The following is a 16,796-nucleotide window of genomic DNA, read 5'->3' on the forward strand; positions in this document are numbered from 1 at the left end:
TTTTCTGTCTTTCTTGACAATGTCATTTTTTAAAAGACCAGACTAGTTGTTTTGCAGAATCTCAGTCTGTCAGATAATTTCACTATGATTATATTTAGATTAAGTACTCATGATAAGAACTCTCCACGTGATGTCCTTCTCAGTATACCCCGTGAGGAGGCTCATAACGTCAGTCTGTCCCATTACTGGTGATATTAAATTGATTCATTTGGTGAAGGTAGCATCCACCAGATTCTCCACTTAATGGTACTCTTCGCCCTTCTGAAATGGTGTGTAATCTGGGGGATGATACCTTGAGACCGACAATCCTGTTCCTCAACAACATTTCACCAGGTGAAACATTTTAGCATCTGTTGGAGAGCACTGCCTGAATCAGTTTTACATCTGAAGGTACAAAATGGTGATTTTTCTAATTCTATCATGCTTTTACACTTACAGGCTGGAATTGTTCTATAAAGAGTTCTACTCACCATCTTTCTTACTTTCTGGACTTAAGGATTTTTGCCTTTTACTCAGTGTTATAATCTGCTACTGTCTTCATTCTTTTTGATGCATAAATTGTCCCTGTTTGGGCAGTGGCCCCTTCAAGCTGGCTCCAGTGTCCCTCTGACAAGTCCCCGTCAGTCTCTGAGCACGTCCTCACTTTCCGGCACACGATATTCTAGCTCACCTTGTACTCTCTCTACCCTAAATTTGAAATCAGCTATTTCTCCAGGGAGCCCCTAGTGATAACCATCTATTTTCACAGGTAAGAGACACACTGTTTAGTTTTCTTAAGTAGACTGATTGGTTATTTTTACAAACTAATTTTCTGTTCATAACATCTAGCCCTTAAAAATGAGAACAAAGAGTCATCATTTTCACTGACAATATTAAAGCTTTTCAATGCTGCATGTGTACCCTTGCGTTTCTCTGTAGAGCTTTTACCTCCTACTAAGTATTGACAATACATATTACAAGTATTATCAATGTAAATATTTTACATACTTTATAAACTAAAATATGGTTCATAATAGAGCATACTAATGTATTTTTAGCAATAAATTTTGAAAGCTTTTTTTTTGTAGCTATCTACAAAAAACTCCCCAAGATCTATTGAGATGATAAAATATCTAAAAGTCAAAAGCTACAGTAAATATTTCATTTCTATGAGTCTACAACAGTTTAGAATCATTTAATGATTCTATAATGAAATAAAGCACAGTGCATGTGCTTTATTTCTTCCTGATGTTTTTGAAAACTAGAAAAGATTAAAATTAGACTATTTTAGAAGTCAGAAAACCCTTCTTTAAGGGACTGACATGTAAGCTGAGAGCTGAAAGATAGGTGGAAACTAGATGTTTTTGGAGGGGAGGGCTTTCCACATTAAAGGAACAGTATGTGCAAAGGCCCAGTGGCAGAAGGGAGCATGCCAAGTCCAAAGACTAAAAGAAAACCGCTGTGACTAGATTGGGTAGAATAAGAGGGTAAGTGGTCCAAGATGAAGCTGAAAGGGAGGTAGGGCCAGACCACAAAGGGTTTTTGTGGTCCACAGTGGGTTTTTTTGTTTGTTTTGGGAGGTTTTTTTGAATCCTAGAAACAATGGAAGCCACCTCCTATCATGGGAGAGACCGTGATCAGGCTTCCATCTTGAAAAGCCCACTCTGGATCTCTGTGGAGAAAGGTTAGGGAAGGAAAAAAAGAGACAATGATTGATAGCCTAGTTATAGAGATTTACTGCCAGAACCCAAATGAGGGTTGCTGGAGGCTAAAAGGATACACAAGAAAGCAGTAAGCAGAGCCTGCGAGGCAGGAATGGGAACAGGGCTTACCTTGCACTGGGCACCCTACTGTATGGCTCGACTTTCTTACCAGGTATATAAATAACGAATAATATTTTATTAGTAATAATATGGGGGAGGATCAAAAAGGAGGGAAACCAGCTAACCCCAAAACATCTAAGGCCAAGGTTCCCCTCTTCATTTGGAAAGAAGGTTAAGGATGAAAACCACAGGAAACTGGTCAGATTTGGGCCAGTGGTTTAGTTTAATTAGTCCTGACCAGTGAAAGGAAGAAGAGCAGTTGTTTGTTTCAACAGATTCTAGAGCAGGCACCACTCATTTAGATGACCACTGCATAGCTAAAAGAAAATAAAGACGCTGCAAGGTGAATATGACGTTCTGCAGCGTGCCTGGAAGCAAGTCCAGCCACACTGGCAAAGACGTCCCTACGTCTGAAAGATGCTCAGAGAGCTCATCTGGAGTGTCAAGCATAAAATGCCCTAAGTAAAATTTTCACTTCATGTATCTATTAAGGATGGGTTAGAGACGATACTGTCAATAAAGGGTTTAATCTGCTTTAAAAGGGGTCTTGTCCTGCGGAGACTGTGGACTAACCCCCATCAGGGAGACAGGCCGCTGAGACACCCTGTCTGAACAGCAGGTTGCCATCTAGTGGCCACTCAACAAGGCCATCTGCAGAGGGGCTCAGTTCAAACAAAGGGCCTGTGAAGAAACAGGCGTGGCCTGAGACTTTTCAGAAAGCAGCCACATCATTCAATACATTTCCCCCTGCTTTTCTGTGTACCACGTATAAGAAAACTTGTGGTAGTCATACAGTGACAGTGCCACACCGCTAAGGGGCATCTTTTCCCATGAGAAAATACGCATATACTGTGGAATGAAATCATTGCTTATTTGAACTTTGCTGCTGTAACACAGTCCGAAGCAACAGGAATCAGGATAATAATCCTCACAGGTTATAAAATCAAAGGTAGTTCTCTCCCATTACCCCGGGACAGCCTTTGCCCCTTCACTTGGTCAGCCCAAAGGTATTTTTCCAGCCCATCATCAGTTCTCTGCAAAGTTAGCTACAACTCTAACACACTTTTTTGGGGTTTGGTTTTGTTTAGCTTAAACACTCTATAAGCTTAATTCATCAGAGGTAACCTTAAACCACATGTTGGAACAAGGTAGTAAATAAAACAGTCAATTAAAACAAGAGTTGGGAATCCCCTGGCAGTCCCGTGGTCGGGACTCGGCGCTTTCACTGACAAGTGCACGGGCTCAATCCCTGGTCGGAGAACTAAGATCCCACAAGCTGTGTGGCCAATAAATAAATACATAAATCAATCAATCAAGAGCTGTGCCTTCTCTGAGAACGACTGCGGGAACTTGGGAATAGATGTTGCCTACCAGCTGCTGTCACTGCTCCCGAGGGTCACAAAACATGGCACTGGAGAGGCCAAGCACACAACTCCAGATGGCATCCAGGAGACTGATTTCTGGGTGCCCTGGGGAAAGCCACATTTCATCACTTCAACGTTCCTGGTTTTAGGGACATTACCCAGGAAGTGGCAGAACCGATTCAAAACTCTGGTTCCAAAACCCATGGGCTTCCTATTGCTACCATGCGCTCACTGTACAGTTACAATTTTTTTACAAGAGGTTTTGTTATATACACTTTAATTCCAGCTTGAGTCTGTAAAACTTCACTGGACAGGTTTAATAAAGCCAAAAATGAGAAAAAAAAGAAAAAATCCAAATAGAAGACAAAATAGATCATTCAAAAGATGGACTACTTTCCACCTTTAGAGCACATAAAGGATTAGCCTCTGAGTTTTCTTATTTATTGGGTGCAAATACCTTATAAATACAAGTAGCATAAAGAGAAGTGACCTTATTACTTTTGGATATTTTGCCTGAACACTGCTTCCAAGCTCCTGCCCCAAATGGACTTTGTCTTGTTCATGGCTTTTGTTTCCCCAGGATCTAGAATTCTGTGCTTGGCACACCACTGCCACTCAAATATTTGCTGGACAAATGACGAATCTAGGGAGGCAGGAGCGAAAGGGGGAGGAAGTTCTTAAACCTTGAAATTGTACTATTTTTGAACTACAAAGAACCTTAAAGGTTATTGTGAGTAATCATCTTCACCTCACTGATGAGGAAACTAATCTCAGAGTTTCATCTCACAAAAGAAAGCAGGTTCCTCAATTCCTTAACAGTGGATCAGGTTTGTTACTATACTGTAAATTGCGAGGGCCAAGTGGCAGCATTCTATGGGAATCCACCTGCCACTACCCGTGTCACACAAAGTGGCAAGCAGAGTTCCCCACAAAGAGCTTGTGGAGCGCCCCCCAGCCCATGAACATACACGTAGGCCTCTTCCAGGGAACTGCTTATTTCAATTCCCAGGCGACGCAATCCTCAAAACATGGGCAAGGCCTGGCACGGGGTAATATTCTTTTGTAAAGGCAAATGTAAAAACGAATCTAGAACTGTCCAAAAATGGATACTACACCCTCTTAAGACACACGAAACTGTGCCTGAAGAAATGCTGATGGTGCCTTCTCTAAAGCCATGAATAAAATCTTGATTTGGCTGTGCATTCATCATTACAAGGATACTTAAAAAGGAGCAGCCATCACGTGCTCTATCCGGAAAGCAACAAAGGGGGGCAGCACGGAAAACAATGCAGGAGTTAGTAGGCTGAAAATTGTAAGGAGGTGTTTCCCTACAGGACATACACAATTTCAGGAGATTCCAGAGACTTAACCCTAAAATTCTAGAGCATGCTGAGAGGAAAGCGCATCTGTAAAAGGGTGATTTGGCTTTTACCTAAAACGCACTTGTCATCAGACAATAGTTGTCAGAGGAAGAATGTGACTGAAGAATCAGAAGTCTTAGGTTTTCCTCCCATCCTACCACTTTCTTTCACAAATCACATACCCCTTCTAAGCCTCAGTTTCCCCATCTGTAAAATGTGCAGGGTAAAGCCTGATCTGCCTAGGTAGCCGTGAGGCTCAAATGAAAGAACAGTGAACAGGCCTCATAAAACTACTAGAGCACAATGAAAATGAAGCACTGTTACCAATGACAAAGGGACAGTGATATTGAAAGTTGACAAATTACGAAATTATTTAAATAAAACCATAAAACCATTTCAATTCCAATTTTAATCCACTAAAAACTTAAGTCTATTATTCCTAGTTAAAGGAAAAAGAAAAAGAGAAGCCATTCAAGTACTTTAGATCAGTTACTATATTAAGAATTAGCACTTCCTCTTCAAATATCATTTGAAATGTTTCATCATCCACCTCAAGTGTATCTTTCAATGAGTAACAGAGAATGACAATTTGTTTTCTTGAGTGAAACTCTTAGCAAGCACACGCAGGTAAACACACACACACAGACACACATGCATGTAAGCACGAAGTGAACACATAAAACCACTGATTTTTTCCCCTCAATTCTGGCCCAGGTAATATAAACAGAATCTTTATTATCATTTTTTTTTAATCACTAGAGTAATGAAGTTCTAACTTTGCCCAAAGCTAATATCAGAATATATCAAATAAAAGATATTGAATATCTTTACTTACAAGTTATACTTTACTCAACTTTTCTCACTAATTATAAACCAGATGCTAATACTTTGATTTTAAACCTGCGCTGTCCAATACGGTAGCCACTAGACACATGTGGCTACTGGGCACCTGAAATGCAGCTAATGAAGATTGAGATGTACCATAAATGTAAAATACACACCAGATTTTCAAGATTCAATATGAAAAAGAAGGTAAAACAGCTTTTAAAAATATTGGTTACATGTTGGGATGATAATATTTTGGATATTCTGGATTAAGTACAATATATTAAAATAAATTTTACCTGTTTCTTTTTACTTTTTTAAATGTGGGTATTAGAAAATTTTAAATTATATATGTGGCTCACATATATGAGAAAAGGATGGCCTATTTCTATTGAGCTGCTCTAGAAGAATACTAAAATAAACGATATACATTATATAAAAACTTTAATTTCTAAGATTCATCCGTTATAGCCCTCCTCATCGTAGGAAAATGGGGCTTGGTCTTCACCCCTATGCACAGGTGAAGGCTGCCCAGATCCCCTGGCGGTCCTCCAGTCACCCAAGCCAGGCTTGAGGAGACCCCAGGGGGAAGGCAGGCAGCCAGGGGAGGGCAAGGACACCCACCCCCAACCCTTGCCCCAGGGTAGCCTCAGGACTTACTGTAGAGACGTCATTCCTTTTAACCATTCCTGTAGAGTAAAATAACCCATGTTTTGTGCATCCAATTTCCAAGCTAGGACGAGCATAACTACCTGTTTAAAACAAAAACAAAACAAAACAAAGCAGAAAGACCAATCAAATAAGGAGGACAGACCTCGGTAATTAAATACATTAACATCAGCCAAATGCTTCGGTTCACAGTAGTTTAGTCACTGAAATATGAACAAGGTAACTTCAAAAATGAGTTCTAGTTTGGCAAACATCTAAAAGTTTGATAATTCAGTCTGCTGACAAGGGTTTGGAGAAACATGACTTCTTATGCCTGATGGTGGAAGTGTAAAGCCATTAACCTCTCCTGAGGGCAGTTCGGCAGTATGTATCAAAACTGAAACCAGCAGTTCCACCTATGGAAAGTTATCTCATAGATACACCTGCACATATACACAAAGCTGTATAGTCAACAAGACTGACTACAGTACTATTTGTAGTAGCAAAAGACTGAAAACAACCAAACATCTACGAATAAGGGACTACTTAAATACTTCTTTGCTAAACACATTCCATACGAAAGAATACTGTCACCACTGAGACAAATGAAGTGGAGCCATCAGTACAAATATGGAACAGTTTCCAAGATTTATTAAGTGAAAATGAAAAGAGTGAGGTGCAGAACAGAGTGTTAAAAACCCAAACGGCTGGCCTTCCCTGGTGGCGCAGTGGTTGAGAGTCCGCCTGCTGATGCAGGGGACACGGGTTCGTGCCCCGGTCCGGGAAGATCCCACGTGCTGCGGAGCGGCTGGGCCCATGAGCCATGGCCACTGAGCCTGCGCGTCCGGAGCCTGTGCTCCACACAATGGGAGAGGCCACACAGTGAGAGGCCCGCATACTGCAAAAAAAACAAAACAAAAAACAAAAACCCAAATGGTAGGTGGTGGGACACGGACAGTGGACTCGATGTTTGTGAGTTCAACTACATACACTGGGGAAATGATTTTAAAGTAGTCCAACACTCCACTTCGATAGCACTGTGCCTGCAGTGAGCACAGGATGAGCGGACAATCACTCAATCACTTCTCAGTGGGGCGCCATCCTTGCTTTCATCAGTGCATCTTCTGAAACTGGGCAGACATAAGGAACTGTGTGACAACTAGGGTTTTTGGCACCACTTGTCACTTTTTCACTCAGCTGCTTTAGAGAAAAGGTGGCACCGAGACAGTGATGGTGAGTTTAATAAATACCTAAAGGTATAAAAGACAAAATTACATTTCCAAGATGCCTCCAACTGCAAGCTCTCCAGGGCTCTTACACCGGGACAGAGCTGAGGCCGCCTGGATTGGGGGATGAGGAGGAAGCTCTCCCATCCTGTCTACCTCAAAGACCCAAGACAAGGTGAGGGGTAACTAAAAAAGAAAGTATGCCACTCCTAGAGAGGTAAAGAAGAGGGACAGGGCCTTCCTAGGACCGTCCTAGGAAGCTTTGCCACTCTGCAAGGCTGGCTATCTCTGGACAGTCATTCACACAAAAGGGAACCCGAGTACAAAAGGGGAGCTCACACATACACTGCTGAATGGCTATATATCCATTTGTTGTAATAAAAAAAAAGAAGGCAATGGGAAGAAAATAAATATTTCTGTATACAGTTGGCCGGGGACTAGCATACTCTGCATTTGGCAGTTAATCTGATTTCTTTACCCAGGACCTAAATGCTTCATTTCAACTAACAGAAGAACTGCCCCAAACCATTAAACTACAATCCATGTGCCCAAATGGGTCAGAGGGTGGTGACAGTGAAAGGAATCAGGGTGATATAACATAAAAAAATGAGGCATGGGGCTTCCCTGGTGGTGCAGTGGTTGAGAATCTGCCTGCTAATGCAGGGGACACGGGTTCGAGCCCTGGTCTGGGAGGATCCCACATGCCGCGGAGCAACTAGGCCCATGAGCCACAACTACTGAGCCTGCGCGTCTAGAGCCTGTTCTCCGCAACAAGAGAGGCCGTGACAGTGAGAGGCCCGCGCACCACGATGAAGAGTGGCCCCCACTTGCCACACCTAGAGAAAGCCCTCACACGGAAACGAAGACCCAACACAGCAAAAATAAATAAAATAAATTAATAAACTCCTACCCCCAACATCTTCAAAAAAAAGAAAAAAGAAAAAAAAAAATGAGGCAAGCCAAGACATGGAAGCAACCTAAATGTCCATCGACAGATGAATGGAGAAAGAAGATGTGGTACATATAGATAATGGAATACTACTCAGCCATAAAAAACAATGAAATAATGCCGTTTTCAGCAACATGGATGGACCTGGAGATCATCATACTAAGTGAAGTAAGTCAGACAGAGAAAGACAAATATCATGTGCTATCACTTATATATGGAACCTAAAGTATGACACCAATGAACCTATCTATGAAGCAGAAACAGATTCACAGACACAGAGGGCAGACTTACAGCTACCAAAGGGGAAAGGCGGGGGCAGGGAGGGGTAAATTAGGAGTTTGGGATTAACATATACACACTACTATATATAAAATAGATCATCAACAAGGACCTACTGTATAGCACAGGGAACTCTACTCAGTATTCTGTAATAACCTACATGGGAAAAGAATATGAAAAAGAATAGATACATGTATGTGTACAACTGAATCACTCTGCTGTACACCTGAAACTAACACAATGTTGTAAATCAACTATACCCCAATATAAAATAAAATTTAAAAAAAAGAGCATCAACATATTTTTAGGCTGTTATCCCTGAAAATGAATCAAAAAATACAATTTCACACCTGCCTCATATTATTTTTTGTAATAGAACCAAAGTTTATAAAATCCCAAACAACAAAATGCAAAATAAAAGCATAGCACTCCCCACCATAATGAGGCAAGCAGCCACTCAGAAATCACTTTAGATGATTTAACTAGGCCCTGAGAGCCAAAAGGCACATGAAGGACTCCAGAACAACAGCATTCAGGAGGTTCAGAAGGTCTGTCCTTTCAACTGCCAATGAGCTCGTTTGTAGACTAAAAATCTCCAGCTTTGTTTAATTTATAACTGGAAGATTAATGCAAAGCTTTCTCTTGGTGCTGACTTTATGGTTTTCTACTTTGGAGATTAGTATCAGTGAGAACCCAGTAAATCTTTAGGACATATCAATCAAATATCAATTCAATCAGTACTTACCCATTTTTTTTAAGTCACTAGGTTTTTTAGATTTTAAAAATCTAGATTTCTAGGTAGATAACTAGAACTGATAAGTGAACCTATTTTTCTACATATTATGCACATCACCACAAAACACGATTGTTAAATTGGTTAGAAAATGGTGACTTAGGGCCTCCCTGGTGGCGCAGTGGTTGAGAGTCCGCCTGCCGATGCAGGGGATACGGGTTCGTGCCCCGGTCTGGGAGGATCCCATATGCCGCGGAGCGGCTGGGCCCGTGAGCCATGGCCGCTGGGCCTGCGCATCCGGAGCCTGTGCTCCGCAACGGGAGAGGCCACAACAGTGAGAGGCCCACATAACGCAAAAAGGAAAAAAAAAAAAAAAAAAAGAAAATGGTGACTTAAGAGACCAGGGGCCTACTAGGAAGGATTTTCCAAAAAGAAGGCGTTACATGTTCTTCAAACTATTCACACATTGGTGGATTTTCTCCTCATCCCTCAGCTTTTCTTGGAACTCTGACTCCTATGTATCTATTTACATATTTTCTAATTCAAACTTCGTATGTTCTCAAACATTATCTATACTCAATCCTCTATCAGAAGGATTAAAAAATTCCACATAAATACCTGTTAAGTTAAAAAAAAAAACCATTATGGTAAAGGAACACACATACAAGTATGCATGTAATGTGGCCAAACAGCCAAAGCAGATATTCACAATGAGTACTTCTTTACACAAACAGACCTTTCCCTAGCACAGCTAAAAAGGAAGCTAGCTACTTAAAGGATTTTGCTGTTACCTTAGTAAATGGAAGTTGAACTGAATTTTACAAGCCTACTTAAATTTCATAAGCTATAAATATCAGGCAAGGTGAGGGTTTTAAATACTTTAAAGTGCTCACTCATCAATGCAGGCAAGCCTCTAAAAAACTATTTTTGTGCTGGTTTTTCAAACAATTTCTGAAACTGGGATGTATCCACAATGGATGGCTTATCAGAATTTACTTAACATTTTTCCTTTTTAGTGATGAATAAAATAATAAAAATTCTATTAGTGGCATCTTAGAATTGAAGTACAGGAATCAATACTTTGGAATAATAGTCTAAATTCAGTCGTTCAATCTTCTATGTGATTCAACATTTCAAGACTATTTCTACTGCTACAGAAATAGAGAACCAAAGACTCATAATTGCCAAAAAACGATAATAACAGTAGCTATTTTTTTATTGAGTACTGGTATTTGGGGCTGAGGAACTTTAAAGAGCTGGGCCTCCCTGTTTTCTCGGTTAGAATCAGTGTCAGCACTCCTCCCACCTGACAGGCCTTTCTGGCCCTGAGTAGATGCCCACCTGATCCCTCTCACACTGGCGGCCCGATGCCTCCCAGCCTCCCCACCATTGGGCCCTGCTACCCACCCCTTTGATCACATGCTGATTACTGTCCCCTGGGTGGAACCTCTGGATCTCCTCTCAGGCCCAGCTCACTCTCGCCCCTTTTACACTACTGTCCAGAAAACACTGCCAACCTTGGCCCAGCCCGTCAGAAAACTTCCTTCTGAAAGTCCGTGAAATGTTTTTGTCTGTCTATGACCAGGCTATGGACTAGATCAGGCAAAATACTACTGACCCAGCTGTCCCCAAACCTCTGTACCAAACTCAATAATTTATCAAGACACCTGAACTAGATTACATTAAAATAAAAATACAAGACTAAAATCCATGTAGTAAGTTAAAGACAGTCCAAAGGCTCTTTAGAAAATTTACAGTGTTACTGGGGCGGGGGGGAGTGGGGAGGATGGAGGCATAGAAATGGTAACAAAAAAAAATTTTTTTGAATTAATTAACTTGTTTTTATTTTTGGCTGCGTTGCGTCTTCATTGCTGTGCACGGGCTTTCTCTAGTTGTAGTGAGCAGGGGCTACTCTTTGTTGCGGTGCGTGGGCTTCTCTTGTTGCAGAGCACGGGCTCTAGGCACACGGGCTTCAGTAGTTGTGGCTCGCGGGCTCTAGAGTGCAGGCTCAGTAGTTGTGGCGCATGGGCTTAGTTGCTCCGTGGCATGTGGGATCTTCCGGGGCCAGGGGTCGAACCCATGTCCCCTGCATTGGCAGGCGGATTCTTAACCACTGCGTCACCAGGGAAGCCCAACAAAATTTTTTTAAAGAAAAAAGTGTGACGTCTCGAAGAGCATGATATGCATGGGTACCAGATATCTCACCAACAGTCTGAATGAAAGGGATGATCCCTTGAGAGCTCTTCCAGAGCATAAATTCATTTAGGATATAAGAGATATTTAAGTTGGAGGCTGATGTAATATTAAACTGCATAGTTAATGAGTCAGAGCATTTGTATGTTTCATTTTGCAGTAAGACAAATGTGGGAATAGGAAAAAATATTCAAAAATAACATGATGATAAGAATTAAGCAAAAATAATGAAGCATATAAAAAAACTTCTAATTAAATGTTTTAAAGGAAATATTTAGGGGCTTTACACTAAAAAGCAATCACTTTCTGAGCTAAGTTCACCTGGAAGTGAAGGAACTGTGAAAAAACCTTTTTAATTATAACCTATTCAAAACTCTTATGAATAATTAATTATTCAAAGTCCTGGACAAACTCTACATTAGGCTGGAACAACTACGGAGGGGGACAAAGATACACAAAGCCCTCAGTCCCCCAGTCCCCAGTTATCCGTCATGGTAGGCACACATGCCCACGCCACTTTTTAAACATGTAGTTTAATTACTTTATTAATGTACCTTTTAGAGACAAGAAATTAAATGAGAGAAAAAAATGACTGACTGTAGTTACACCATACCAATTGCAAAAAAACTTTTGCTTACAAACCAATTTAGAATTGGAACTTATTTCTTAGATTGCCTCATAAAAACTAATGCACCCTTACTTCTTCATTGTTGCTTTATTTGCCAAGAGACAAAATCAGATCAACTGATCTACCCAAATTAGCAAGTTAGACTTACATTTTCTGGTTCAACACCAATGTCTTCACAAAATTTCTCCATGCCTTCGGGACCTACAACATCATCAGTACCTGTGATGAAATGCAATTTACAGAAATTAAATCTAACCATGTACATACACTATTACTACTATAGTAGTATTATACTGTTAAAATACTTATTAAAGTAAACTTAGATCAAATAACACTTAAAGACCATAAATCCTTTCTGAAGGAAGAAATCACCAAGAATATATTGAAAAATATTCTAGAATTTCAGTTCTATCTTTAAAGGACTCTGTTCTGCACAGTCATTTAATTCAGTTTATGGCCAAGTCCTTCAACCTGTGAATAGATGGACACATAATTTATGTCTAAAGATAAAGCTACAGGCATTCAATTCCTGTTCTTTAAAGTAGCTTAAATCTCTACTCTTAGTTTGGTAATAATTTCAACACATACAATAATTTTTGGAAACACAGCAAAGAACCACTTAATATTCTTTTAAAAATTAACTGGGAGATAACATAATTGTTTCTTTTACACAGAAAAAAAAGCAAGCAGTCTTCTTGTTCTAGACAAGGAAATAACCCCTTTCTTCACATTCCACATTATCTCTGTTTCTTCCTGAAAGAACGGTCCACATGTCCCAGCTCCACTGTAGCCCCCATTCGTTCTTCAACCACTGCAATCTGGTTTTTGCTCATCTCCCTCCACTGCAACTCTTCTTGCCAAGGTCACCAATAAACTCCTAATCGCATCCAGTAGACACAGTCAATCTTTATGTGGCTTCTCTGTGGTAGCTGAGATTATCCTCCTGTAGCATCTCAACGGGGGCACCACCAGAAATAGAAACTGAGGCATCATCCTGGAGTCCCCCCTTCTCCTACATTCTCTAGAGCCAATCAGTTACCAAGTGTGCTGCCAATTTTATTTTCCAAATATTTCTTAACTGCACTGACCTGTTCAGATGTCATTCTCTCACTTAGATGACCACAGCAGTCTCCTCAGGATCTCCCTAATTCCAGAGCCTCATTCCCCTCGGACCCATCCCTTACAAAGCCACCTGGAGGGTCCACCTCAAACACAAACTCCTTCGATTTTAAGTTCCCTACTACCTACGGATAAAGTCCAAAGTCTCTGGCATATCAAATAAGGTTCTCTATGATCTACTGCATCCCTTCCTCTTCAGCCTCATAGCTTTCCACCTTCATATCAAGTTTCTTGGAAATAAAAGAATCAAATAGATACTGCTGAATGAACAAAAATTAAGATCCAGAAACACCTACCCATTGTTTGCTATGCACACACATCCTGACACATACCCAATGCAGTACTAACTCTTTGTGGCCTCAGCCCATCTCCCTCTCCCCTCCCACCATCTTCCCATGCCAGCTTCTTCAATCTTTAAGACAGGAACCACACAGGCAGTCCTCCCAATCTCCCCACCCCCAGCAGTGGAGGCTGGGTCAGGCAGTCTTGTGTGACCCTATGCAATGCTAGGAATGCTTTTCTCACATTTGCATTAAGTCCCAACTCATCTACCTTTCCTTCTAAGTTCCTCAAGTGTAAGAGCTATTTATTCTTTAAAAAAAAAAAAAAAATTAATTTATTTGGTTGCATTGGGTCTTAGTTGTGGCACACAGTATCTTTTACTTACGACATGTGGGATCTAGTTCCCTGACCAGGGATCAAACCTGGGCCCCCTGCATTGGGAGCACAGAGTCTTAGCCACTGGACCACACAAGAATCACTCTACAATCTTCCATAGCCTTCAGATCTAGCAAGCTGCCAAGACCAGCAGGATCCACCATCTGAAAATGTCTCAGTTTCATTCAAATATTATCTACTGGGCACACCCTGGAGCGATGCACCATAGAAGGGGCTAAAGAGGAGTAATCCATGGTCCTTGCCCTCCAGGAAGGGAGACAAAGCATAAGAGTAATTTCAATACAGTAATAACTAGATCACAATAAAAGTGTAAGGTGGTTGTTCTCAACAAAGGGTGACCATTAAAATCACCTTGGACAGTCTCGTGTCACTTTTCTGCTTCTAATCCTTGGCTTCCCCTGAAGTCCAAACTCAGGCTCTTCCACATAATCTAGCCAGAGCAAATACTTTTTCTGCATGTGTTGTTTTCCTTTTAATCAGAAATGTGTTACTTTGTTACAAAGTTTTATTTCACATATTCAAATTTGTTACCTTTTTCTGGGACTTTCTTTTTTCTCCTTTTATTTTACATGTTTTCCTATGAATTCTTAATTTTTTAATCTTAATTATGGAGGGAAAATCAAATAAAAGTTTACTTAATTTTTAACTTAGTTTTTTGGGCAACATTAATACATGAACATGATATAAAATTTCATTTAAAAGTAAAACTGATAATAAAAATGTTAAAAAAGCCAAAGTTTTCCCCTAACTTCTCTCTACTCCCCAGAGACAACCACTTATTAAAGAATTTCTGGGACTTCCCTGGTGGTCCAGTGGTAAAGAATCCTCCTTCCAATGCAGGGGACACAGGTTCGATCCCTGGTCAGGGAACTAAAATCCCACATGCCGCGGAGCAACTAAGCCAGCACGCCACAACTACCGAGCCCACGCGCCTCAACCAGACAGCCCACGTGCCGCAAGCTACAGAGCCCATAAATAAATAAAAGAATTTCTTTAAGAACCCTTCCCCAAATAAGCCATTTTATAAATTCTACCTGCAGAATATATATACATATTTATTTAGTTTTTCAGGCAATTCTCTTTGGCTTTCCAGGTACACAACAATTCAATCATTTCACCTTCAATGAATGATCATTTTTGCCTCCTCCTTTCCTGTATTCATGCCCCTTCTTTCTTTCTCCTACCTAACAGCATTAGTTAATAACTCCCAAAACGATGGCAAATAAGATGAGTGAGAGGGCTTCCCTGGTGGCGCAGTGGTTGAGAGTCTGCCTGCTGATGCAGGGGTCGCGGGTTCGTGCCCCGGCCCGGGAAGATCCCACATGCCGCGGAGCGGCTGGGCCCGTGAGCCATGGCCGCTGAGCCTGCGCGTCCGGAGCCAGCGCGTCCGGAGCCTGTGCTCCGCAACGGGAGAGGCCACAACAGTGAGGGGCCCGTGTACCGCAAAAAAAAAAAAAAAAAAGAAGAGTGAGAGTGGGCATCTTTATCTCATTCTTGACTCAAATGAAAATACAGTTAGCATTTTATCACTTGGGTTTGCGTGTGCACAGCCCCGCATGTGGGCACTCATGTGTATATTACACAAACGATATATGAAGACATTCACATGATGAAATGTTCAAATAAAGAAGTCCAAGTAAAATAGAGTAAAAAGAGAAAGACTGCCTTCTTCCTTTCCTTACGAGACAGGCATGTATCCTCCCAGACCTTTTTGCTGTGTATTTATGTATGTACAAATATACGGTGAAATGTAGCCCTGAATTTGTTTATCTATACACATGGGTTCATACTGTACCTATAAATTCTACACCTTGCTTTTTTCACCAACTGTGTCTGATAATCTTCCTGTGAGAGCACCTAGCTGACATACTTTACATTACCCCCCTGTAGGTGACTGTGTGTGTGTGTATCCCATGTTTCATCGTTCTTTTCCTCATTCCACTACTGTAAAGTATTTAGGCTGTGACATTAAAGAGTAGTTATTCTCATATGGAAGTATCCATCTATTACTATTTTGCTAAGACGTTTGGTTGTAGGAACAGATGACTCTTTGGTATCTACTGATAGGACTCATTGGCAGGTGGCTGCACAGAGCTGAAAAAAAAAAGGTACTTTATAATCTTAAAAAAATTTGTCTTTGGCTTCTATTCTTCGTGATTTAAAAAAGCTCTCTTACTGCAACCTATTCTTGAGCCTGGCAAGTCACCTGCCCTTCCCCTGCCTGTGCACAGGGCCCTGGGGTCTCCCAGCTGGCTGTCCCACTCACACCCCCTCCAACCTGGCCTCCTCTCCCTGCCAGTGCTCATTACAATGACGACGCTTCTCATTTGTTTGTCTGTTTGCCACTCCAGAAAATAAGCTCTGAGTACAGTGCTTCTGTCATCCACACACCAGAGCCTGGCACATAGCAGGCCCTCAAAGGTTGGCTGAGGTACACTGGGCAGTGGTAAACATTAAGTTAGCCATGCTTTTTTCTTTTTTCCACATTTTATGCGATGCCATTGTCATGTTACTTATATACACATGCACCTGTGTATTTGAAAAGAGCATGGTTTTAACAATATGATCTGCAATGGCATGACTCACATTACTTTAATATTTTATCCTAAAAATATTAAATATAGCTTATCAGTCAACATTACTTAAAAGTTACCCAGAATCCTGATATCTACAACAACTTTTCCTTTCTTCTCATTATCATTCCCATGTACACATTTAGATCTATTTGTAATCGCGTTGTTCATTGGGACTATGGGTATATTTACACTAGATTATCATTTTACCTGTAGAATTGAACAATCTTAATCTAATAAATAGGCCACTGGTTAACACAAAGTGGATTAAAAGTAGGTTTGAGGGAGATGGTTTAAAAGCTATAGAATGCCCTGGTGAAAGATACTAGAAGAGGTACATTTAGAAGGCGGATGTACTGACAATAATCTAGAAAAAAGTGGTCCTCCCACTTTCACTGCCATTTTAAGCAGGGGCCCC

At 40.9% G+C, this 16,796-nt stretch overlaps 1 protein-coding gene across 6 annotated transcripts in view; it reads right to left on the minus strand.

Moving 5' to 3' along the window:
* DCUN1D4 (defective in cullin neddylation 1 domain containing 4) overlaps positions 1–16,796 on the minus strand; it is a 70,541-nt gene that overhangs the window by 18,576 nt on the left and 35,169 nt on the right. For all 6 annotated transcript variants that reach the window (XM_060110100.1, XM_060110092.1, XM_060110057.1 and 3 more), the window contains 2 exons: positions 12,157–12,227; positions 6,013–6,104 (listed from right to left, as the gene is read on the minus strand). In XM_060110100.1, the coding sequence (XP_059966083.1) occupies positions 6,013–6,104; positions 12,157–12,227 (163 nt within the window). The remainder of the gene's footprint in view (positions 1–6,012; positions 6,105–12,156; positions 12,228–16,796) is intronic.

This window comes from Mesoplodon densirostris, chromosome 1 (assembly GCF_025265405.1).
Source record: "Mesoplodon densirostris isolate mMesDen1 chromosome 1, mMesDen1 primary haplotype, whole genome shotgun sequence".
NCBI classification, from domain to species: Eukaryota; Metazoa; Chordata; class Mammalia; order Artiodactyla; family Ziphiidae; genus Mesoplodon; species Mesoplodon densirostris.